Source organism: Trachemys scripta, chromosome 10, assembly GCF_013100865.1.
Source record: "Trachemys scripta elegans isolate TJP31775 chromosome 10, CAS_Tse_1.0, whole genome shotgun sequence".
Taxonomy (NCBI): Eukaryota; Metazoa; Chordata; order Testudines; family Emydidae; genus Trachemys; species Trachemys scripta.
This window is the reverse complement of record NC_048307.1, coordinates 79,873,406-79,899,450: the sequence shown is the minus strand read 5'-3', so window position 1 is coordinate 79,899,450 and position 26,045 is coordinate 79,873,406. Positions and strand designations below refer to the sequence as shown.

The 26,045-nt window shown below is 44.6% G+C and overlaps 1 protein-coding gene across 1 annotated transcript in view; it reads left to right on the top strand.

Annotated features, from left to right (window-relative positions):
* Positions 1 to 26,045, top strand: part of MEGF11 (multiple EGF like domains 11) — a 256,860-nt gene that overhangs the window by 158,657 nt on the left and 72,158 nt on the right. The window contains exons 10-12 of the mRNA XM_034784777.1: positions 634 to 808; positions 23,447 to 23,567; positions 25,649 to 25,812. Coding sequence (XP_034640668.1) covers positions 634 to 808; positions 23,447 to 23,567; positions 25,649 to 25,812 — 460 coding nt within the window. The remainder of the gene's footprint in view (positions 1 to 633; positions 809 to 23,446; positions 23,568 to 25,648; positions 25,813 to 26,045) is intronic.

The following is a 26,045-nucleotide window of genomic DNA, read 5'->3' as shown; positions in this document are numbered from 1 at the left end:
CCCTGTGCACAGCTTCAGGACTGTGGCTTTGCTGGGCCCCATTTGATCTAGCTGAGGATTCTGGGCATGGTCTTTTCTGCGAGAGAAGAGATGTCCCCATCTACTTTCCCTGTGTCTAGTTTAGCTGCCCTTTCTGAAAGGTTCTGCCCTGTCATCACTCACCTCTGTGCCAGGAGGCTTGGAAGGATTCTGTTCAGAGCTCCCTTCCTCTCTGATCACTACACAGCGATCTCCTCCTCCTTTAGTTTATTGTTATCTTCAAATTGTTCCGAGCCCCTGCCCATCCTAAACTGACCATATTGTGCCTAAATACTGCCGTTTATGTGAGGCCTCCATTGATGTCTATGCCAAATCTCACATTGATTTGAATGGGGGAGAAGAGCAAACGCCATGATGTGTGAAATCCTCTGCTCTTTGCAGGTTTCTGAATGCCTGTGACAGGTTGGCGTCACGTCACCTTCATTTCCTGCCTTTTATAGCCGCCCTGAACAAATTTTAGCTTTTTTGTCATTTATAATCTAACTCTGGCAGATATTTGACTTGGAATTTTCTACTTTAAGGTGTTATTGCTATTTACAAAGAGCATTGTTTATTCATCTGTATCTCTCCATAACGCCTGTCTTTCTTCATTAGCTGCCATCCACTCTCTGGAGAATGTACCTGTAAAGCTGGCTCGGCTGGACTCTATTGCAACGACACCTGTCCTCCTGGATCCTATGGCGAAGGCTGCCAGCTCACCTGCCTTTGCCAGAACGGTGCAGATTGTGGTAGTGTGACAGGAAAATGCACCTGTGCTCCAGGATATATGGTGAGAGAGAGACAGAAATAACTGGGTATTTAACATGGGGTGCCTGCAAACAATAAAAGAGGAATTTGGTCTCATTGGTCCTGTTGTTGTGAATTGGAGTATTAGAAATAGGATGAAATTTAATAGTAAAAAGTGTAAGGTTATGCACTTGGGGACGAATAATAACAATTTTAGTTACAAGATGGGGACGCATTGGTTAGAAGTAACGGAAGAGGAGAAGGACCTAGGGGTCCTTGTGGACCGCAGGATGACTATGAGTCGGCAATGTGACGTGGCGGTGAAAAAAGCCAATGCGGTCTTGGGATGTATTAGGCGAGGTATATCTAGTAGAGATAGGGAGGTCCTGCTTCCGTTGTATAAGGCACTGGTGAGACCTCATTTGGAGTACTGTGTGCAGTTCTGGTCTCCAATGTTTAAAAAAGATGAACTCAAACTGGAACGGATGCAGAGAAGGGCGACTAAGATGATCAGAGGAATGGAAAACCTGTCGTATGAAAAGAGATTAGAGGAGCTTGGGTTGTTTAGTCTGACAAAGCGAAGGCTGAGGGGGGATATGATTGCTATCTTTAAATATATCAGAGGGGTTAATACAAGGGAGGGAGAGGAATTATTCCAGTTTAGTACTAATGTGGACACGAGAACGAATGGATACAAACTGGCCGGGGGGAAGTTTAGGCTAGAAATTAGACGAAGGTTTCTGACCGTCAGAGGGGTGAAATATTGGAACGGTCTTCCGAGGGAAACGGTGGGGGCGACGGACCTGTCTGGTTTTAAGATTAAGTTGGATAAGTTTATGGAGGGAATGGTTTAATGATAAAACATAGTAGTCAAGGAAAACCAAGCAATGGTACATGAACAACATAATGGCCAACAAGGGTCAGGCTAGAGACTCTTGCCTATATGCTCGGGGTATTACTGATTGCCATATTTGGGGTCGGGAAGGAATTTTCCTCCAGGGTAGATTGGCCGAGCCTCTGGAGGTTTTTCGCCTTCCTCCGCAGCATGGGGCAGGGATCACTAGCAGGAGGGTCTCAGCCGATTGAAGTCACTAAAACACAGGACTGGGGACTTCAACGGTAGAGTACAGGGAAGGGTCTTGCGGCCTGCAGCATGCAGGGGGTCAGACCAGATGATCATAATGGTCCCTTCTGACCTTAATGTCTATGAGTCTATGAGTCTATGAGTTCTGATGATCCCCAGCTACTGTCTCCAGAAATGGGGGAGTGCAGCGATGATTTAAGCCTCCTTTGTCCCCTACTGCAGGTTCTGAGTTGAACCTGAGGATTGGAGTCCCAGTCTGCTTTTTAGCAGTTGTCTCAATGAAGTATATATTTTTAGACGTGTGGGGTAGGATTTTCCAAAGTGCCTAAGGAAGGTAAGTGCCTAATTCCTGTGGGGAGTCAGTGGTTGTTGGACACCTAACTTGCTTAGGCATTTTGAAAAATATAGCCCAGGGAGCCTAATTCTCCACTCATTAACTCAGGAATAAATCAGGAGTCTATCCACCACTGAGAAACCAGTGTAAGAAAGAGGGAGAAATCAGGCCCACAGCATGCTAATAGCAACTGTAAAATAAAGATCCTCTTTCTTACCAGGAATACCATTCAGATTTACAACATACAAATATTTTGGGATCCTTTACTCTTCCTATTAGTAAAAATATATATTGCAATATATAGTGCTCCCAGGCTGCATTACTGCACAGATGAAGCCTAGTAAATTCCTATAATCTTGCTTCAAAATAATATTTAATCTCATAATGAAGAGGCTTCTTGCACAGACATTTAAGCAGCGTGGTTATTGAGGATAGCTCTATAGTCACTGAAGCATATTTAGGCATTAGTATCATTGCTTTCTCATAATGTACTATAATCTCTGGCAATTAGTCCATGAGGGGATGTAAAGCCTTGAAATTGCTAATTTATTGCCTCTGAAGTGTATTTGTCATTCATACGCATGCCAGATGAATCAAGTTACAATAGTTTTTTCAGATGATAGAGAGTATAGACTGCAAGGAAGATTCAGCAGAATCTCAGCCACCTTTTCTCCCCACCTCGAACCCCTTTCCCCCACTGAACTAGCTTTCCGGCACGTTCCATCTTCCGGGTGTGGAGCAAATATTAATGCTCCACCATGGAGCAGCCTGCAGGTTGTGCTGTAGATGCAGTGGGGCCAGAACCTTCTCATGTCACAAAGCAGATCATCTCAGTGACAGGCTAGAGACCAGATTCAGCCCCAGGTATGCACGCACGGCTCTGGCTGGAGCAGTGGGGAGCTGTCAGAGCAGAATTTTGCCCTTGGACTCCAGCAGCCCTGGGTGTGAATGGAGTGTTTCTGAATGTGGGTGGCTGGCACATGGCAGCACAGACAATAGAGTGCAGCTGGTATGGAACTGGACAGAACTAATTAGTCGGGGTTGGCATAAATGAATTGTTTCGTGTTTTTTTTTCCCTAATGTGAAGCTTGGTTGCTGTAGCCCAGAGGGCAGTAATTGTGACATGTAATTGCAAAGAATTAATGTGAGATAAAAATCAGACATTCTGCAAAAGTATTGGATCTAAACAGAAGTTTCCATAGCAGGGTAAGGGAAAAGGGTTCATGTAAGATAGGAAGCTGTTTAATGTGCAATAGCTGGAAAGGCAGATAGGTTGGAACTAGAACGTTTCAGTTTGTTGGATAGCTAGAGAGTGTAGTGACCAAGAAATGGCAGGGCCTTTTCCTGGCAAAGAACTCCCTCTACCCACTTTTCTTGCACAGATGGTCTGTTTTTTTAACTGTGCCATGGCTCGTCTGTGTCAGGGCAGCTGGGCAGGGTTTCAAAATGAGTCATCTGCGAATGCAGCCAAAACTGGGAAATTTTGTTGGGACGTAGAACAAGCCATTAAAAACACAAAGCATCTGGTCACCTTTGCTAAATGTATTTAAGTGGAAATACAGCCATCCCATAAGTTGAAATGCGTGTGAGCAGTTTGCTAAATTTTTGGAAGTTAAACAGATTTTAAGTTTTAAAATAAAAACGTACAGTATCGCTGTGAAAATATTTATTAGGTGTGCCACTTCTAAAAATTCAAATGCCAAAGCAAAATATTGGCCAGCTAAAACATCTTGGATGGGGTTTCAGATCATTTTATTTTCCTTGATGGACATTTTGGATGAAAGTCTGCTGCCAGATCTCCACATACATGTCTCCAAAAAGTGACTAATGCTGGTATTAAAGGTGCCTGTAGGGGTATTGCTTGTTTCTGCAAATGTACAGTAAGTAAAACTCTGTCCTCGCTAGGGGATTAGACCACTTTAACAATATTGGGTTCTAGACCAATATAGTTGAAGTGGTACAAAAACTGTGTGTAGACCAGCCCTAAGGGATGTCTGAAAAACCTAACTGATCTGTGCAATTTTCCCATATTCCTAATTGTGTTTAACTGAGTCCTGACCTTGCCAGGAATAACTCACTGGAGTTAATTGCTTCCCTCGCTTACTGTGGATTTGCACTAGTGTAACAGAGTTCAGATTTACATTGGTGGAAGTGAGAACAGAATCTAGCCCACTGCCAACAGAGTCTTCAGATGAATATGTAACTCACATGTAAGGTGTGTGTCACATCCCTGTCTCATGGCTAGCATGGAAGATAACAGCCAATTACTTCTGAAGGTGACAGAATTATTCTGTTAGCTCAAGAGGTAGAAGTCTGTGCTGTGGTGCTGAAGTCTATCGGTTCTAGCCCTGCAGATGACCTGTGGTTCCAAACATTAAATGTAGCCACCAAGGACATGCCTATGTCCGTATCTTTACGCATCTGCTAATGTATAGGGCAGATGGCAAATTTCAGCAGATAGGAACTTTGTCTGACGGTGGTGACAGGTTACCGTGTGTATGTGGTGAGGTGGCCCAGACGGCGGCGGCAGGATACCGTGTGTATGTGGTGAGGTGGCCTAGACGGTGTCTTCTTTATAATACAAATGGAAGTGTTTTTGTCTGTTTTGAGGTAATGGGGCATTGGGTAGGGGAGACGAATGATTATTAATACATTTCAGTTCCGATCTTGGCCCCAGTGTACAAGCAGAAAGTGGGTTGTGTGATGGGGGGGGGGTCCAGGGGAGTTGAGGGGAACAGAATCGTCTCCCCGCTGGCTGCAGAGCTGGCTCCACAGCTGCTCCAGCAACATCGGGGCTGTAATTGGTCCTGCAGCTGCTGAGTCTCTCCTATGCAGGGGATCTGAGGGGCGCAGCTGTGCCGTTAAGACAACTATGGAGCACTGTAATGACAAGCAAGCCCACTGGGAAGTTAGTATGCAGCACTTTTAATAAACATGCATGAGGACAGTCCCTGATTACTGAGTTGCTTAAGCACCAATCATGGATTTGAAAAGCCCTCCCCCAGCCGTACCTGTATATTGGGAATGCACACTAGTGATACGGAAGAATCTGATAAACACATACAGGAAGCCACTGTAAAGCAGAGGAAACTTCTCTAATGGTAGAAATTCCACCCACTCACCCCTGCCACAGAAAGTCACTCTGTATTCCTCGTGATAAATGACTTGAAAGTAATTGTGGAGGTGGCAGTAGGGTTTACACTGACTCGCTGTGTCCTCCCTTCCCAAGTTTTTAGGGTTTTGTCTGTTTTCCAAAAGTCTAAAGGCCAGATTCTGCCCTCACTTACACTGTTACAAGCCCACGCAAGGCGATGGTGCTACTGGGCTGTAAGTGAAGTCAGGATTTGCCCTGACCCTTCTTTTGTTTTTGGTTCACTGAATTTTATTTCTGTAATTCAATAAACGAGGCAAAGAAGGCCAGAGGATATGAATTAAATATGACACAAGACCACAGGAATCCTGACCTTCTGTCTCGCAAGGAAATCTTGAAACCAACCCCCAGCACATACCTATCAGCTTTCCAGTTACTCAAGTCATTATATATGCTGCTGAAATCAGGCTGAAAAGTTCACACTCTCCATTCTGCAAATAATTGCAGCTCTCTGAGAAACTGTGGTTAACTAGCTACTGAGATCTTACTTGGCTTTATGCCTTTTTTCTTTGGGGGTGTTTTGTTTTTCCTTTGAAAAACGTATTTACCTTCAGATTCTTTTTTGCTATCTGGTGTTGTAAGGAGATACGGCATAAGAACATTTCTCAGGCTAAGACACTTTCAGCAAACTTTAACACTTGTAGATGGAGTGTTTGGTCAGCTTTTACTTCGGTGGGTGCGCAAAGTCTATATTTCATATCTGGATGACAGAACTTATATTACTTTAAAGGTTTCATCTATTTATGCCGCAGTTTTTTGAAGACCTGTCTATTTTTATTGAACCCTGCATGCTGGCAAGCAAAGCTAGCACTTCATCACCGAAATGAAAGAATTCATTCTGACACTTCTTTTTCTTGACTATATTGGTAGTTCTGATAGAGGCCCATCCCTGTATTATATGGTAAGGAAAGGGATGGAAACTATAAAAATAATATCTCTTTATAAGAGATGACTTTTCTTTTGGAATATTCCTCTGAGTCCTTTAGGCTTGCCCAGTTATGACCCTGTATTATGCATCTATAGTCATTTGAATCTTTTGTTATTACTCCATCAAAACTGGATTTTAAAAATATTAATAAAGGGGTGTCCTTAGTTTCTATCCTGATCTTTAAACTGTTATGTGGATGTAACTCCCATTGAGCTCAATGGGGATTTTGTCTGCAGAAGGACTTCAAGTTTTGAGGACTTTGGACCCAAGTGTGTCTGAATCCTTAATTTTGTGTGTTAAGTGGTAGTTTCTGAATGCAATCCTTGGTCCACCACTGAGAAACAAATTCAGCCTTTGAGTTTACATATACGTTTCTGCACATGTTTGGAGTAGAATCTGTCCGCTATAACACACCATAAATAACAGGGTAAACACTGTATAATATAATTAAATAGAACTCTATTACAATATACAGAACAAACCTAACAAATAATCTATCAGTTAACACAAACAAAAATCTCTGGCCAGTTTTCAGCTCCTATAAAAGAAACAGATAGGCCCGCACAGCCCACACCAAAATGAATAAAACCACCAACTACCTTTTTTCACATTCTAAATCTGTAAAGGGGGACTGAACTGGTCTTTTGAGTGTTCCCTCTGGACTCTGGCACACAACATCTGTTCCTCGATCCTTGAAGGGAATACACAAAAGCGAGGAAAGCCATTCGTTCATCTGCAGCCCTTATTCACCCATCACTTTGGCCTGAGAGCAAAGAGTCTTGGGACCACAATAGTGAAGATAGTAACCTCCTGGAAAGAATTGGGGGGAAGAGATGCATTGTGCCAGAATTTAACTTAAATTAGCAACGAAGCATGGTAGAGAGGGTCAAATGAGAACATCCTTGGTATTTTTACCTTGACTGTGTAAATGAACGTACAGAAAGTGACTGTCTTTCTATCCTGAATGTTGGTTCATGTCTTGTCACGTTGCATTATGTGGTGTAACTGTCTCAACCTACACCAAATCTCCCTCATACTTTTTCTGCAAAACAGAACTACGTCTGGTACTCTCCAGTTCTGGCCCTTTAAAATTTCCTCCTCCTTGAAGGAAGGGAGCATCTTACAGAAACTTAGTGTTCTTCAGCTGAATTTACCAAGCAGGGTAGAAATCCCATGCAGATCAGGAGGAATTTAAAGGGCCAGTGCTTTCTCTAACACTCATGATTGATAAATATAAATGTATCAGAAGAATCACATTCTTCCACATATTTGCTTTCACCTTTATTATAAATGTACCATCCTTCACCATTTCAGAAGCAATATTGGCAAATGAATGAGATTCTTCATGGTCTCATAAACCCTTGATTCAGTAGTAAAGGTATTTTATAAACTTCACAGGATTCTTGTTATGAAAAATGATCCTAGGGTTGAGATAGTGGATCTGTTTTGGGGTCTTTAATTCATTTAAATGATCAGTTTCTCTTTGAGGCAATTCTGAAAGTACTTCAGTGGAAGCTCATCTCAGAGCAACAGGGCACCTCATCAAAAGATTTAAAAAAAAAAAGAGGGGGAAAAATCTTCAATAGAGCCTCTCTCCTTTTATCCTTGATTTACCGAGCATATCGGTTACCCCCCTTTGTGAACAGCTCTTTTCATTTACAAGTATCAAATAAATTCAACTCTTTTATCATGGTGTTTTTGTTACCAATCACCAATATAAATTTTACTGGCTGGTGGGGGCGGGGAAGGTTTTGTGGCACAGCGATTGTCGAATCAGCTGGAATATTACAGGCAACAAAAATAGTTTGCCCTGTCTTATTTCACGAATTACATAATGGCACAAACAAGTTGCATTTTCTGCTTGCCCATTTGTATTCATAATCCACTGCTTCAGAATGAAGGTGAACACCTAGTACTAGTAATAGTGGCAACCGCCAACAGTGAGGCTGCACATGTGGCTTTTTGCTCAGGTGCTAGCAAGGTGTGGCTGAATCAATAATCAGTTGCAAGACCAAAAAAAACCCACCCTGCATCAAGGTCCCTAAAATAAAAAGGACTTTGTGTGGCCAGAGTCTGAGCTTGGAGCATGATAAGGAAGCAACCTGGCTTTATACCATCAGCCTTTGCACTCTTCCTCCTCCCCGGATGTTTTTTCAACATGCCATTTATTGCCCCTCCTTTGTTTCCTTCCCTTATAGTCCTATAACTGTCCCTAGGGGGATTAACTGTCTGAGGTGGAGTGAGGCCACAAAATGGGGCATTTTGTGACCTCTCCTGTATTCTGCCTCTTTTGCTGGGCATTGTTGTCAGCTGTGGCTTAGTATCTTGCCACAGAGAAGGAGTGCCTATCTGAACCCATCTCCACTATCTCAGCTACCCAGGAAGTTAAGAGACAGGGATCATATGTGGGACATGGGTAACCCATGAAGGACTATAAAAGTGAAGACCAATTTGCGGTGGTGGAAGGGGGAGGGGAGCCAATGTAGAGATGCAAACAGAGGAGTAACATGATCAAACCAATGAGCGAGGCAGATGATTTTTGGCTGCAGTGTTTTGAATGGATTCTAGAGGAACCAAGGTGCTTTTGTCAAGGCCAGAAAGAAGGAGATTTCACTAGTTGACATGCATGGTAGCAAAGACTTGGATAAGAGTTTTAGATGTGTGGATATAGATATTGTACTGAAAGAAGTACAAGATTTAGACACATTGTGGATGTGTGGGTCTAGAGAGAAGGCCACATCAAAGATGATGCCCAGGTTATGGATCTGAATGAGAGGGAGGATGCTAACATTGTCCACTCTGAATTAATCTGACCTTGTCTGGAAGTTCGTTCCACAGCCAGGTCCACTCCACTGAGAATGCTTTATCCGCAGCTCCCACACACTTGGTTCTGGGCTTAGTGATCTGCACTGCCCAGTTAATTGTTTCTGTCTTGGTGCTTCATAGACGGAGATGCAGTCTGTAATGTAGCTGGAACCAGACCTGTTCATTGCTTTGAAGATTACGACCAATGCCCAAGACTCGTTGCACAAGTGCACTGGGAACCAATGGAGGGACTAGAGCACAGATTTGTTGAGTGAAATCCAGTGAAATCCTTGCTGATCTTAAACATAAAAAAAGAAGCTTACAGGAAGTGGAAGATTGGACAAATGACCAGGAAGGACCATAAAAATATTGCTCAGGCATGCAAGAGTGAAATCAAGAAGGCCAAATCACACTTGGAGTTGCAGCTAGCAAGACCTGTTAAGAGTAACAAGAAGGGTTTCTTCAGGTATGTTAGCAACAAGAAGAAAGTCAAGGAAAGTGTGGACCCTTACTGAATGAGGAAGGCAACCTAATGACAGAGGATGTGGAAAAAGCTAATGTACTCAATGCTTTTTTTGCCTCTGTTTTCACGAACAAGGCCAGCTCCCAGACTACTGCACTGGGCAGCACAGCATGAGGAGAAGGTTACCAGCCCTCTGTGGAGAAAGAAGTGGTTCAGAACTATTTAGAAAAGCTGGACGAGGACAAGTCCATGGGGCCGGATGCACTGCATCCGAGGGTGCTAAAGGAGTTGGCGGATGTGATTGCAGAGCCATTGGCCATTATCTTTGAAAACTCATGGCGATCGGGGGAGGTCCCGGATGACTGGAAAAAGGCTAATGTAGTGCCCATCTTTTAAAAAGGGAAGAAGGAGGATCCGGGGAACTACAGGCCAGTCAGCCTCACCTCAGTCCCTGGAAAAATCCTGGAGCAGGTCCTCATGGAATCAGTTCTGAAGCACTTAGAGGAGAGGAAAGTGATCAGGAACAGTCAGCATGGAGTCACCAAGGGCAAGTCATGTCTGACTAGCCTAATTGCCTTTTGTGATGAGATAACTGATTCTGTGGATGAGGGGAAAGCATGTTATTTCTTGACCGTATCAAAAGCTTTGCTAAAGTCTCCCACAGTATTCTTGCCAGCAAGTTAAAGAACTATGGGCTGGATGAATGGATTATAAAGTGGATAGAAAGCTGGCTAGATCCTCGGGCTCAACGCGTAGTGATCAATGGCTCCATGTCTAGTTGGCAGCTGGTATCAAGCAGAGTGCCCCAAGGGTTGGTCCTGGGGCTGGTTTTGTTCAATATCTTCATTAATGATCTGGAGGATGGCGTGGACTGCACCCTCAGCAAGTTTACAGATGACACTAAACTGGGAGGAGTGATAGATATGCTGGAGGGTAGGGATAGGATACAGTGGGGCCTAGACAAATTAGAGGATTGGGCCAAAAGAAATCTGATGAGGTTCAGCAAGGACAAGTGCAGAGTCCTGCACTTAGGACGGAAGAATCCCATGCACTGCTACAGACTAGGGACCGAATAACTAGGCAGCAGTTCTGCAGAAAAGGACCTACGAGTTACAGTGGACGAGAAGCTGGATATGAGTCAACAGTGTGCCCTTATTGCCAAGAAGGCTAGTGGCATTTGGGGCTGTATAAGTAGGGGCATTGCCAGCAGATCAAGGGACGTGATCATTCCCCTCTATTCAGCATTGGTATGTCATCTGGAGTACTGTGTCCAGTTTTGGGCCCCACACTACAAGAAGGATGTGGAAAAATTGGAAAGAGTCCAGCAGAGGGCAACAAAAATGATTAGGGGGCTGGAGCACATGACTTATGAGGAGAGGCTGAGGGAACTGGGATTGTTTAGTCTGCAGAAGAGAAGAATGAGGGGGGATTTGATAGCTGCTTTCAGCTACCTGAAAGGGGGTTCCAAAGAGGATGGATCTAGACTGTTCTCAGTGGTACCAGATGACAGAACAAGGAGCAATGGTCTCAAGTTGCAGTGGGGGAGGTTTAGGTTGGATATTAGGAAAAACTTTTTCACTAGGAGGGTGGTGAAGCACTGGAATGGGTTACCTAGGGAGGTGGTGGAATCTCCTTCCTTGGAGTTTTTTAAGGCCTGGCTTGACAAAGCCCTGGCTGGGATTATTTAGTTGGGGATTGGTCCTGCTTTGAGCAGAGTTTGGACTAGATGACCTTCTGAGATGCTTTCCAATCCTGATATTCTATGATTCTATGAACCTAAACCATGGAGGAGGCAGGCAACTACATCTTGCACCAGCCTGACCCTCATCCAGAAAGTGGGAGATGGAGTTTTCTGGTGAGATAGAGGTGAAAGGAAGTGTTTTTAGTCATTGATAATTCCAAGTCATACAGAAAGTTCCTCTGTCAGTTGGACTGCCTGCCTGTAGGCCTCCATTCATTGGTGTCCAAGAGAGTCCTCTGTGGCATGTTCCATATTTTACCACACCGTTCTACCCTAATAAGTTCCAGCATCTCTACAAGGGTCCACCTTACTCGTTTTTACCATTCCCCATCCAGGACCAGCAGTTGGAGGCCACCGTCCTGTCACAAGTTGCTTTTGAGAAGCAGACATCTGAAACCATTTCCAGGAACTGTCTTTGTTCATGTCCAGGTGAAGTAGCCACTCTCATTTGGTTATTGGCAAGGATGCCTAATGTGGCAAAGGGTTTAAGAAGGCTTGGCTTTCCTGTGCAAAAATGCACTCAGCCAGATGGATGACTTGTAATCCCTGGGAGTCCCCCACTGAATGCTCAGAGATCAACGGAAGGTCCTTGTTGGGTCCCACCTTGATACCCCTGCAAAATTATCATCTCTGAATTTGCTAACCTATCTGCTTGCATGCACAAAAGATCTGCATATCCAAAATGGCTGCCCTGGCCATTTTAGTGGGCATAGGGGACTGGCTGTTCCAGGAGATAAGCCTTTCATCCCTTGGCTACTGGTGCAAATCTGGGCTAAATCAGTACAGATTGGAAATTATCTTCTGTTGGCTGTTCAATGGCCTGTATGAAATGAATTTGGTCTCAGTCCAGCTCCCAGTGGGCATGTGTCCACATCACTAATCCCATCTCTGTTGGCACTGATTGGCAAGCTTGCTGCTAGACTGAACCACCCTTTCACCCTCAAGGTCAAGGTCAATGATGGGGCCATGTGACCAAGCTTATAATACCAATCCAGGGCTGAAGTGTTTCTGTGGATAAATAGAGAACTCCGTCCCTTAGAACTGTCAATCTGGCGCCTTTCACGAGCATTACATTCATCCCAAACTGTGTTCTGTTTTTCTTACATTGTAAACGCCTTTTTGAAAACTTGGTCCCCTGTGGAATGGCACCGCCAGAGCAGCAGCCTATAGAATTGGGGGGGAAATGGTTTAGCTGGAAGTTGGGCAGGCACAGTTTAATCAGGGCCAATTGCAAGAGAGGAAAGTTTTTTCTCAGCCCCAGAATGTAAAACAATAAGACATCCTGCAACCTGATCCCAAAGTAGGGTCATTATTGGGAGACCCCCTGTCCATTTCCAGGCTTTCAGATACAGCTGCTTCCCAGCTGCCTTTTATACCAACAGACCAGGTGCTTGCTGCCTATTAAACTTGTCCTCCTTCTCCCCCTGGAGCTTCTGCTGACCAATTAGACCTTTTTGCTGGATCACTGGCAGCTACACTGTCTGGGAATCTTTGTGTCTGTAAACCTGACAATGTTCACATCAGCCTCTGGCTGTAGGGGACATAATGAAGGGTCCCCTTACACCCACAGGCATGTGTTGTGTGCTTTTTAAGAGGTGAACTATTGTGCTGAAATATTTAGCAAGGTCAATGGATGCAGTTCACAGTGGTTCTGCATGGTTTGCAGAAATTATGCCTCTTGCTTTGAAATCCTTGCAGTTTTTTTTCAAATCTCCGTTACGAACTTCCTTTGTTTTGTTTTGTTTTTCTCTCTCCAGTGGAGGAGCCTTTGAACCCTGTACTGGGAAGGCCAAATTCTGCTCTGTTACTCCAGGTTTACTTTAGCATCAATTATTGGTTTCCATGGCATTGCCCCAGATTTACAGGAGAACAGAATTGCCTTCCTCTATTAATGAGCCATGTCTGTTGTCCCCCTTTTTAATACTTGTTCAGTTACATGCAGCATGTATAATCTGATAACAGCAGTAGTCAAGTCCCAATTCTCCTCCTCTTTCTTCTTTTGTTTGCTTTTTCCTGTAAGTTCTGCTGCTGTTCTATTTACCTCAGTACTCCAGAATTTTGTAAGTGGGTCCAAAGGAGCTAGTTTCATATAGGAACTCAGAATGCTTCTCTTTGCTACCAGTTGACATATTGCTTCTGTTTCACCTTTAATTGGCAATGTGGCTATGTCAAATTGTATTTCCATTTCTGTAGCCTCATCCAGTACCAGAGGGGCTCAGTACCTAACTGCAGACTGAGTTATTTTATACGAATTTTGCAGGGAAATCTATTGTTTGTTTAGTCTCCAACTATTAAGCTTCTAAACTTAAATATCTTCATTGGTGCTATTTGCGTAGCTGTGGACATGTCTTTGCATAGTTGCTAGTTGATTCTCTTTCTAGTTCAGATTCCAGATTGAAAACTTAAGGGTTGCTAAAACCACTACAATAGAATGTAAATCATTGGTTAGTTTTTCATTTCATTTTCTATTTAACTGTGGTCTCTGAGGGCTCGATTTTATCCTTTTTAGAAAAGTGCACGTAAATCCAAAATCCCAGCGTAATTTTGCATTCTCGTGAGGGCAACAGAACTTCTACCAGATACTAGTCTGTTTTTTCAGGCTGTGTGTGCGTGCATAGGTATGTCTTGTTTGTCTGTCAATGGGTTCTTTGCTTCGGCTAAACGTGGTTTAGTGTTGAAGCCATATTTACTGTGTGTGTACATACATGTTTGTATTAACACGCGCACATTCTTAACCGCGGAGGTATTGCCATGATTTTATAGTGTGTGTCTTCAGTATTCTGACAATTCAATATAGAGCTGAAACCCTGGTCTTTTTTTTTTTAATGAACATGCACAGATCAGATAGTAGCAGTGACCAGAATTATGTTAAGTAGACAATGCAATATATGCATATTAAATTGCCCAGTTCAAACTGGTAGAACCCTAAATACGTAGCACTGAAAAATGTGATGGACCGAATTCATCCCTGGTGCAAGCCCATTGCAGTGAGTAGACTCACCCAGGAAAGGGTTTGGCCCAGTATATTGTCACATTTTGTACTACAGGCTTGCTGCACTTAGTGTGGGATGATTGAAGAGGAAGTCATGTTACACTGGCTGCTCAAAAGGTGATGTACCTCAGCCTAAAGCCAGCACCCGCTCTGCTGTTCAGTTCTTGCCATAAAAAGCACCTTCTCACCTACAGAGCATCACTGGAGTTTTTTAAGAACAGGGTAGGCAAACACATGTCAGGGATGGTCTGGGTTTACTTGGTCCTGACTCGGCACAGCGGGCTGGATTACATGACCTGTAGTGACTCGGGCATGGGCAGTCATGTCTAATGGGTTAGTCAGGTGCCACAACAAAGGTCAGAGATGGAGTCAGTCTCAAGGGTGGGACATAGGAACTGGGACTTGGAGTGAGGCAGGAAAGCAGGGACCACGAACAGATGGGGATAGGATAAGGAGGATAGGAACAAGCAGGAAGGCAGGGCTCTGGAGTCAGGTAAGCAGGCAGAGTCCGTGGCAGCAACCAGTCAGGGATTCCTCTAATTTCTCAGACAACTTCCTTTGCCTCGTTCTGGTTTAAATAGAGCTCCCCAGCCAATTAGCGATGCTGGAAGTTTCCCCCAGTCGGGAGCTTTGTGGGCAGGTCCCTTTGTGAGCTAGCGCTTTGTTGGCTAACATCTCCAGTTATTCAGGTGAACTGCCTGGTGGCAGCCATGGGCTGAGCTCTGCCCAGGGATCCATGGGCCCAGGTTCAAGGCCCCAGTCCCTTCTGGCCCTACATGTCAGTGTTTCTCTGAGAAGTAATTTGCTTTCCATTGAATTCTCTCACCAGCGGTGTCCTGAGGTGGTTAACAAAGTCGGAGAATACTGCCAGTTCTCTAGTAGATCTGTAACAGAGAAAAAGACTACATCTGTGAAATGATGGACTCCAGTCATTGACTTCTGGACCTCCGGGGAGTGTTGCAAAAACTACAGGATGCTCTCGAGTGCTAGATTGTACGTTTAGCTCTCTGCTTATGCTGACCGCCCTACTGCAGAGCTGTGCAGCCTTCTCAGTTGGGGGCCAAATGTACTAGTTCCAAAAAGGCAAGAGGCTGCAATCAATACTTGGAGGCAGATCCTTGTCCAATCCCCCTTCCTTTGTGCCACTTTGGCAGTGCAAAATGAGCAGAAACCACTCCTAATTCCCAGCTGGGGATTTCCCCCACATGGAGGCATTCACAGCCGATGCAGAGTTGGCATAGCCAGCTCCTACATCGTCCTCCTTGTCCGGGGAGCAGAGTGGGATGGGGCCGGAGTGCAGTGTGCTCTGGCTATCCTCAGCTGGTGGTATGGTTTCTTAAAGTTAGAGCCACCCCCAGATTGAGTTACCCTGAGCCAGGGCTGGATCAGAGAATCAGGGAGCCTCAGCTAGTTGTTGGTTCTCATTTTCCCCTCTGTGTGCCTTGCCCTGGGCAGTGATGTGAGGAAGGGAAGCCCTCCTTGACTAGGCACTCCCTGAGCTCGGTCAGAGCTAGGTGAGCTTCTGGTGTGCTCTCCTTGGGGCTCCCAGAGCCTGGCAGGAAAGCAGCTCATGGAGCAGCCAGTGGTACTTTCTCTGCCCTCCCTTGTCATGCAGCTGGTGTAAATTAGCTTCACTGAAGTCAACAGAGCAATGCTGATTTAGACCATCTCTGGATCTGGCCCATTATCTTTGTTCAATTCAGTATGTATTTTGTTTAACGTGCATGTCTAGATGATTTGGATCATAGGAATAAAACTACTCCTGGAATCAGGCCCATGGTTTTAATATGCAGAATAAATTATTTTTATTGAAAATTTGTTGTAACTGATAATGTGAAGGAGGAAAAAAATCACACAAGGCTAGATTCTGCCGCCCTTTAATCACACTGAGCATTACTTCATGCCACGAGTAATTTCATTGAGCCAGAACATTTCCCACCTTTGATGCATGAGGTGTGTTAGTACTAAGCACTGGACAGAGTGTGGCCAGAATAGCTTGTGCTATTCTGTGAAACTGGCACATCCTTAGGGAACTGCTAGTGTAGCCGAGAGCAGCCCTTAGGCTGCTCTAATTGACACTGGGAAATAAAGTGGCCCCAATGGGGGAGTGGAAAGGTAGCTTAGAGCACAGTCTGGCCACATTCAAGGTTCTGGCCCATTTTCTTCAATGGGACTGCTTGTGAAGTAAAGTACTGCTCACCATGAGTAAAGTGGCGGAAATAGGCCCATAGAAAAAACATTTGGGCTCCAATTCACTAGATACAACTGTCATCCAGACTGCATTGGAAACAAAACACCAAGGAGTGTTTAGTTTTGTTGTCAATTTCCACACTCAATTCTCTCTGCTTTGTTTATGCACAGCAGGGGCTTTGGTTGTTACACCATTAGAAATGTAGCCAGTACTTCCTTGTTCTGATCTTTGGGATTTATGCACCTGTATCTCAGATCTCACGATATATCTACCAACAGGACTCAAAGTATGTTTTATTTTACTGACTAACCCTTTCCAGGAAGTCAAGCTTTCTGTTTCTGTTTCACTAAAACCCTTTTACAATAAACTAAATTTCAGAATTATTACCAGGAAGGCAGATTTTTGAACTCTGCATTTACTATATCTACTGTATACATTAATATATTAGGACAAGTTCAGAGGTGAAGTAAATGCCAATGTCAGTTACATCCATTGGTAAATCAGTATAAGAGGATGTAATTTAAACAGCAAGGGATAAAGGGGTCAGATTTTAGAAGAAAAAGCAACACATCGCACCCACATCCAAATGCATCACCGCCACATGTGGCACTAATTGGTATAGTTGTGTTTAGTCTCGCTGGAATGCCCTGGGATTGATTGGGTGTGGAGAAACTGAACTCACCCCTCACTTCTAGAATTGATGTCTCCAGAAGAGATATGATGCCCTCAGAGGAGTAGAATGGGGAAGCCTTCACTGATGCCATATTGAAACTGCTTTATGACTAAATAGAGGACTTCGGTCTCCAGGACCTTCAAGGCCTGTAACTTTCAGGAGCACTAAATTCCCTCTTTAAACAAGCATCACCCTCCCTCTCCCATCCCCTCCCCATCTAACAGAAAAGCAAAGAGTGAAATAATGAAGTGAAACTGTCACTGGAAAAGGTTTCCCAGTGGCTACTGCCGTATGTATGTGTATTTAAATATCTGGCACAGCTACATCAAATGACACAACAAACCGAGTAAAGGAAAATGTGTCCTTTCTCAGGAACAGTGATTATCTGCAAATTTAAACCCTAGATTATACTAGAAACAAGAACCTTATGGCTGTTGCACTAACCTTTTTTCTGCATTTTATCATTAGCACCAATAACAACATCTGCAGGGAGTAATTAGTATCGCCCAGAGGGGAAAGGAATTCTGCCGGAGGACATCATTATGTCTGGAAAACTAAAGATGTTGTAGCGTAAGGTCATGAATAAATTGCTGGTGTCTGGGGTGGAGGAGAAAACAGATAAAAAGTTCAAAGTTTCATATTTCTGTTAATGTGCCTAAGAAGAGCACGTTAAAATTTCCATTGGAATGTCATTAGGGAAATTAGTCAGTTCCACCAGTTCACTTTGCTGGATACCATATGTTTACCTTGGGGGAATGTTTGGAGAGAACCACTTTGGGTTGATTGTAAATGTCACAATTAAATAAGTAAATATTACAGAGCTGTATCTGTGATCTGCACCAGTGCACAGATCCTGTATACCAGCACGTTGGTGTGTCCTATTATGTATATATGCGCATATAAATATGTACTTTGATAGAGTAAATCCATAGCAATCAGCTTATCTGGACACACAGACACCAGCCACAAACAGCATCCATCCATATTTTGTCTTCCTGATCTGTTTTATCTCTACATATCTAATGCACTGTACTTGCCCTTCTGCAACCATTTTATGCATGCATTGTAAACTCGGAGAGCCTGTGCGTGGGACATCCCAGGTTGTGGTTGATAGGAACTGCATATATAACTCACGTGGTGCAAAAAAGATATTCTGTAAATCTTTCAGTTTTCAGAATATCAAATTAGCCATATAGTGAGTACAGTTTATTATTGGCCCAAATATGTGGGACAGTAAATGTCTTAAATTTCTATTGATTCTGCTAGGCGATGAGGGTGCTGCGTGGACCTTAAGAACACTTACACAAAACTGTCGCCTAGGTTTTTAAAATGTGAACTTAAGACCACACTCAGTAACAACTCTGTTAGCCTTCTGCACTGCAGAAGCCGTGGAAAATTGATTTTCCGTTTTCCCATTGGCTTCAATGGATCTAGATTTGGTCCCGCAGTGTAAACTTTTCTGCTGGATTTTATCCACTTTTCAAAGTTTTAATTTCTCATCTCTTAAACGTTCAAAATACAAAAGCCACCAATTATGGCCACAGCTTTGTGCTTGGCACAGTTGCTCATTTTTAGAATCACAGCTGGCATCAGAATACTGGATACCAATTTCCAATATTTTTCCCCCCGAAGGCTGCTTTTTAGGCATTTAAGGGCATTAAAGTTAGTGAGAGTCTTTCTGTGGACTTCGATGAGCTTTGTAACAGGCCCTTAAAATGTGAGCGCCATTGTTTAAAGTATAGCAAGAGCATGCCTTTAACAGAAACAAATAAGCTTACACATGCTGTTAAGGCAATCATGAACAGGAAAAGTGCTTATTTCTTTAAGGATCCAGAATTTGTTCACACAATAGCACTTAAAGCCTGGGTGTGTTTATAAGCTCTGCTTCCCATTTTACAATAACTGTTTTGGGGAAAGGAAATCTCCACCTTACTTGTGAACAGAAACAAGACATGTTATCGACTGCCATCTGGGAAGATGGATGCTCTGGCCCTCATGAGTCTATTAATATTTGATGCTGATGGATGTGAACTGGCAGCTTGCATTATTGATGGAATTGGGTTCCTTGGACCTAGCGTATCAATACTTAGGGGAGAATTAACAATAATGAGCGTTGCATGCCCAAATCTCTGCCAAGGAATGTAAAAGCCTATCATTTAGTTTTAGCAACAATTAGCTAATATTTCCTGTATTATTGTTACTATTAATCAACTATTCATTCTGATTACAAGTCAACTCTTTGGCGTCACCGGTGTCAGACATCCCATGTGTGTATGCTTGGTGCACTGTGATGTTCCCATCATGTTCAGAATTAGAGCAAATGAAGGGCCTGCTCTTTTTAGTTGCTGAGCATGCCAAGAAGTGCTGAGTAGCCTCGCTCCTGTTAAATGGAGGCAGGGCCGGCTCTGGCTTTTTTGCCACCCTAGGCAAAAAAAGCCACCCTCCGCCGGCCCCCCACCCCCAGCGTGGCATGGGAGGGCGCTGAGCCCGGCTGCGGGCCTGCAATCCCTGACCGGCCGGAGCGCCGGGAGCAGGGCAGAGAGCCCCCGGCGGCCAGAGCGCTGGGGGGAGGATGGCGGAGAGCCCCCGGCGGCCAGAGCACTGGGGGGAGGATGGCGAGCCCACTGCGGCTCCGCTCTCCCCTCCCCGGTGGCCGGAGCGCCGCGGGGAGGGCGGCGAGCCCAGTCGCGGCCCCTCTCTCGGGCCGGAGCGCCCCGCCGCCCCAAGCACATGCTTGGTGGGCTGGTGCCTGGAGCCAGCCCTGAATGGAGGTGTTCAGTATTTCACAGGATTGGGGCTGAAGAAGATGTTGTGGGAAGTGAGAGAACATGAATCAGGCAGACGCTGCTTTACAAGGGGAGATGGACTTTAATGTCACAGTTTCCTGAATTAGGGCTGATCCAATTCCCGTTAAAGCCAGTCAGTCTTTCCATTGACGTAAGTGAGAGTCGAATTTGACCCTTAAAGCCATAAAGTTTTGTTCGGATGGATACGGGGCATACATTTTGATGAATTGAGCCTTCAACTTGAAATACCGGAGCAACCAAATGAAGCGCTTCTGAACGTTTATGATGTCCATATGGATCACTCTGGTATGGAAGAGAGACGTTAAATATCAGGTTATTTATAGCTAGATTTTTTTTAATATCGCTGTAATGTTTTCAGGGGTATACATTTGATTGAATTAGCTATTCCTTCCCATCTCACATACCAGATTCAGGCTTTTCACTATACTCATTAACCTTCTGAACTTCACAGAAAAAAAAGAATAATCAACATAAGGTGCACAGCTGTTGATTAATTTTACTAAATAGGATAGAAATATAAAGTGCCATATTGCAAGAGGGAAGATCCAGTAAACAACATTTGATTCCAGTTTAATAGAACATATAACTCATTAACAACTGGATAGAAATGTACTGCAATATTATCCAGTGAGGCAGGTGGGAAGAGGTGCATGGAATTTACATATCTTTAACAGTACCTTAATGTATTTAATTCACAGGTCAGTCTCCCAAATCAAGTTCAAAATGTTAATAACTGGTTCTGCATTTATAATTAATAATATCTTAGAGCCAGTGCTACAGTTCAAGTGCATTTTCCTATTATATAATTAAGAAGTTAAGTGTATGTGGCAGTTGTCACTCAGAAAGCGTTCTGGAGGTCTGGCTAGTTATAACCAGGGAGAGAAATCTCATTAAGCCAGCTAGGTGGGGGAGACAAGGTGTTCTGTTTTGCTTTTTTAATTCAAGGTTGTTCACACAATAAATATAACTGCGAAGGGACAAAGTAGCTAACTGCGGTTAAGCCACAAAGTACAGTATACACCTCTACCCCGATATAACGTGACCCGATATAACATGAATTCGGATATAACGCGGTAAAGCAGCGCTCCGGGGGGCCGGGGCTGCGCACTCCAGCGGATCAAAGCAAGTTCGATATAATGCGGTTTCACCTACAACATGGTAAGATTTTTTTGGCTCCCAAGGACAGTATTATATCGGGGTAGAGGTGTACTTAAATTACGTACCTTAATGGTCCCCAAAACCCAAAGACTTTTAGAGTAAAGGCTGAATTGTCATGGTGGTACTGGGCATTTTTTATAACACCTTTCTTCTTACGAGCTCAAAGTGCTTTATAAACATTTACACCCCTCATCCCTGTGACTAAAGTGGGAAAATATTATTGGAGCCAGACCTACAGCTGGTGCAGATAGTGATAACTCTGCAGGGAATTTGCACCACGGGAGGATCTGCCCCTTGGTATCCATGGTACAGCTGGCACAGGGGGACGTTGCATCTCCATACCCATAGTCACCGAGTTAGCAACAGAACCAGAAGTCCAGACACTCCATCTCTAGGCCACACCTTCATCCTACTTACTGGAGCATTTTAGATCCATGCCCTATATTGCCACAATGGGGTGACTGAACACGAGACTTTACAAATAGCTTTGCTTTTCTTTCCTTCTACAAGAAAATCGCTTTTACTTCTAGATCACCGGTTCTAATCCAGCACAGGTTGTAGTCATCAAAAATTAGTAGTGACCACTGGCTGTTCCATTTCCTGTGTGAAATGAGTTGGAAATCTCATTCAGGTTTCCCCATCACAACAATCTGATCTATAAGTGGCACTAATTGGCCACCTCATTGTCGCTCTCAGCAGAAAGGCGAAGGACTGACCGGGCATAGAGACTGAATGTCTCTCTAACATCCAGATCAACTCCCGGTTCCCCCACATCAGTCTGGAGGCACATATGGCAGTGTGGGTGAAGAGAGCACTTCAGACACCCTGGCTGTCAAACCGACTCCTCTGTGCAGCCAAACGTTTTTGGGGGCCTTGTCTCTCTCTCTCTCTCTCTCTCCACTAAGGTCTCCACTAAAACCATCACCTTTTACAAACACAACATTCACTAAAAAATTAAACTATAGGATTTGCTTCTGGACAGGGCATATTTGTATGATCTAGCTACCATCCCCTTAAAACAAGGATTCGCTGTACAGCAAAGGCTGAAAGTCTCTTACTTACAGTCTCTTACTGTACAATAGAAAGCTGAAAGTTCTCTTAACCATTGTGGATTTGTAGTACTATAAAATCTGACCCTATTTCCTTTTGATGTCTCATTTGCTGCTTAGTGCTGTAATACGTAGTTTCCCCCAGTGAGGTGGTGCTTTTTTAGAGCCTAAGCAAATTGACATTTTGTACATTTGTATCTGCTGATAAATGCGTAGTCACATCAAAGGAGTGATGGTTCTTCTCCTGGGCATACACACATGAAATCTGCACCTTTGATCTTTAAGATGTGGGTGTCAGTGCAGTGCATGGTGGCTTTCTGTGACATACAACTGCATATTCTAATTGAATTCACTGAAGAAGAGCTTTAGTTTAAGAGCTTATTGTGACTTACACAACATTGCTGCACAAGGGAGTAGAAGACAGGGTATGTTTTCCCTGTACACTTCCGCGAGCTTCTCAGATCTTGGGTCTGGGCATACAGGACTAAGGGGATACTGCTCACCATTTTACTCCCTTGCTGCAGCAGGTGGAGAGGGTATGGACAAAGTCTTGGTTCCATCTCCCTACTTGCCGACCAGTACAACTGAGACAGCTCAGGGAACACTGTAATTTACTGCTAATGCACGCCAAATTACTAGAGCCCCTACCCTAGAGCTAGGCAGAAACAGGGGCCAGGCTGTCACCCAAAGAGGTGTCTGAGTCACAATGCATCCATAGCTGCTTCTCCAGCAATTCAGGTTACGCATCACCCCTTGTTCAAGGCTCTGTCAAAAGTCACAGTCCAGCCCTAAACAAATTCATGCGCCAGCTAGGTTAGTGTATCAATATGAAGCTCTAATGCACTTCACTACTTAATTTTTCACGTCCATGATCTGTGGTGGATGCATACACATGAGCTCTGTTAGGCTTCGGCTACTGAAAAATCCTTTCTTTGGAGCATTTGTGTCGGCTCAGATGCGACCGAGCTCTGCAGAGCTTCAGACTCTGTGTTTTGTGATTAGTGTTTCGTAAGCGATGTTTTGGTTAAGGCACTAACATCTGTTCTAGGCAGTTTGTTTTTGGAAGTTTCATGCCTCCTGTTGAATGGCAGCCAGAAACTTGTCCCTTTCCTCCAAGTCAATCAAACCACTAATTGCATCATAATCACAGGCCTCAGAGGTGACTGTTCAAGCACTGAAGACTAAGCTATCAAGTCTTAGTGTGCTGTGTACCTTGCTGAAAGTGAAAGCCTCCTTTATGTGCAGACGAGAATTTCCTGAAATCCATATTTTTCTGCCTGACGCTGGTTTTATTTTGGATTGCAGGGAGATGATTGCTCCATTACTTGTGGGGCCAGAACCTATGGAGCCAACTGCTCGTCAGTGTGTAACTGCAAAAATGATGGTGCATGTTCCCCCGTGGATGGCTTTTGTCTTTGCAGAGAAGGTAAACGTAATTCAGATGGAAGAGCTGGTTGCATTGGGTGCCGTAAATGTCGCTGTCCCTTTTAAGTTAAAACAATGCAACTGTATGTAAATTGTAATTGATTTGCAACTAAGCAGAATTGCGCCGTCAGCAGCTCCAGTGTGTTCCATTTGTAAATTATTAACTGTCTCCATGTGTTTCTGAAAGAGTCTGAAATGGCAGGGTTCACTACAGGCCAGATTGCATTTGACAATCTGCCCAGATGAAGGGGCGGTGTGGAGTTGTACTGCCTCTCTAGTAGACCAGCAAACAAATTGTGATTCAGAGTCACAACTCCTCCCCCACTGCCCATTGCTCTAGGGGCAATTAGTTACCTCTTCGCGTCTTGTGTAGCAGCTCACTCCCCGGTGTGCACCTGGACTGCCTCTCTGGCTGGCAAATGGAAGGGAGCAGAGCTAGGGCCCCTCACACTCTCTGCCCCTTTCTCTCAGGGTGAGTAGCTCGTGCTCTCCCACAATCTGAGGCCTTCCTTCCTCCTCTTCTTCCGCTGTGTGGCCGAGCAAGGACTGTGCCAGTCTAGCCCTGTGCTATTACTCAGTTAACTTACTGCAAATATTGATTGAATGCGGCTGGTTCCCATCTGGGTAACCGGAACCTCCCTCCATCCAGAGACCTCCACAACTGCAGCCATAGTGCTTCCCCAAACACAGACCCTGATGTGGCTAGCATTGCCACTGGGCCATCCTTCAGATACACACACCCAGGGCTGGCTCTAACTTTTTTGCCGCCCCGCCGTCCTCCCCCACCGCGAGAGCCGCCGAAATCCCCGCCCCCCCCCCCCCCCCCCCCGCCCCCCCACCCCCCCACCCCCCCCCAAACCCCCCCCCCCCCAAGCGCCGCGCCACCGAATCAAAAAATAAAATAAAATAAAAAATCGAGCTCCGCCCTGCCCCAAGGTGCCGCCCCAAGCATGTGCTTGGTCGGCTGGTGCCTGGAGCCGGCTCTGCACACACCTCTCTGCAGACTGCGGCACCTCCTTCGTGGGGAGCTCTGGGGCTTTCGGCCTTCCTGACCCACAGTGCCTTCTCCAAGCCCTCTTTGGATTGTGCATCTTCTCACTGCCCCTGACAGGCAGCTGTGTCTGTATGGCCTCATATGGCAGGCTTGAACCCTAAACCCACACTGAAGCAAAGAATAATAAAGACTCGAAGAAGAGCTCTATGTAAGCTTGAAAGCTTGTCTCTCTCACCAACAGAAGTTGGTCCAGTAAAAGATATTACCTCAGCCACCTTGTCTCTCATATCCTGGGACCAACATGGCTACAACAACGCTGCACACAATAATAAAAGCTGGCATTTCAAGCAGGAATTAATCAATCACTGTATAACTCCATTTCACTACTGTGCCTAAATCATGGTATTTCTGCTGAACTCCATTACATGTAGTGGCAGCGTATTGAATTCCACTCGGTGTCTGGCAGTTAAGAGCTGAGCCTCAATTGTGTGTGTGTGTGTGTGTGTGTGTGTGTGTTATATTAAAGAGCATTCCCACCAAAATAGCATGTAAAGAACCAGCAGTGTCATGTAACTGTTCTTCCGCTTATGTTGTATACCAGCTCTTCAGTATGCAAAAGGTCTTGGTTGTTCCAGATTCTCTCCCTGCCTCAGACCCTTAGCAGTGCTGGGGCCAGAGAGCCCCCAGGTCTCCCCAGCTGGTGCAGCCAGCATAGCTGTCTCCTGTGTCTCCCCCACCCAACTCCTGGCCCTTAGGAGTCAGAACCAGCAGGCACACCTTAGCTCGAGGCAGCTCTAACATCTGCCAGGGCCAGCGAGAATCAGAAAGCTGCAATTTCTGTGCTCTTCCTCCCTGCCACCTCCACCCTATTGCACCTTACAGATCCTAGGTGCAACAGAGAATCTTGGCCATTCAGTCTGTGTGGAAAGTGCACATGATACAAGCTGTGCTTATTAACCTGCTGGCTGTAGAGAACAGTGTCATACTACAAATGGACGCCCCGTAGCTCTGCATTCATTTTTCTTTTTTCTAACAATGACAGTTGAGGAAACATCACCGCACATTGTTTCTGTTGCATGTCTCTTTAGGATGGCAGGGGGTTGACTGCTCCATTCCATGTCCAAGTGGAACTTGGGGTCTTAACTGTAACCAAACATGTTACTGTAACAATGGAGCAGCCTGCAATCCAGTGGATGGGTTTTGTCTTTGTTCGCCTGGATGGCAAGGAGAGTACTGTGATCAGGCGTGCCCTGTAAGTATTAGTAGAGTACATTTGCATCTGTTTTCAGTAATATCCCCAGATGATGTGCATGGCACATATATATGATAGATCGATAGAACATTTTTGTCATGGGCTCTAATGGAGGAATGAAGAAAGCAATCTGTAAATAACCGATCAAAGTTCTAAGTAGTCGGGTAGACTAGTTACATTTTGTACTACATGCTATCAGAGCTATGATCATGTCGTCTGCGGTGTCTCTTGAA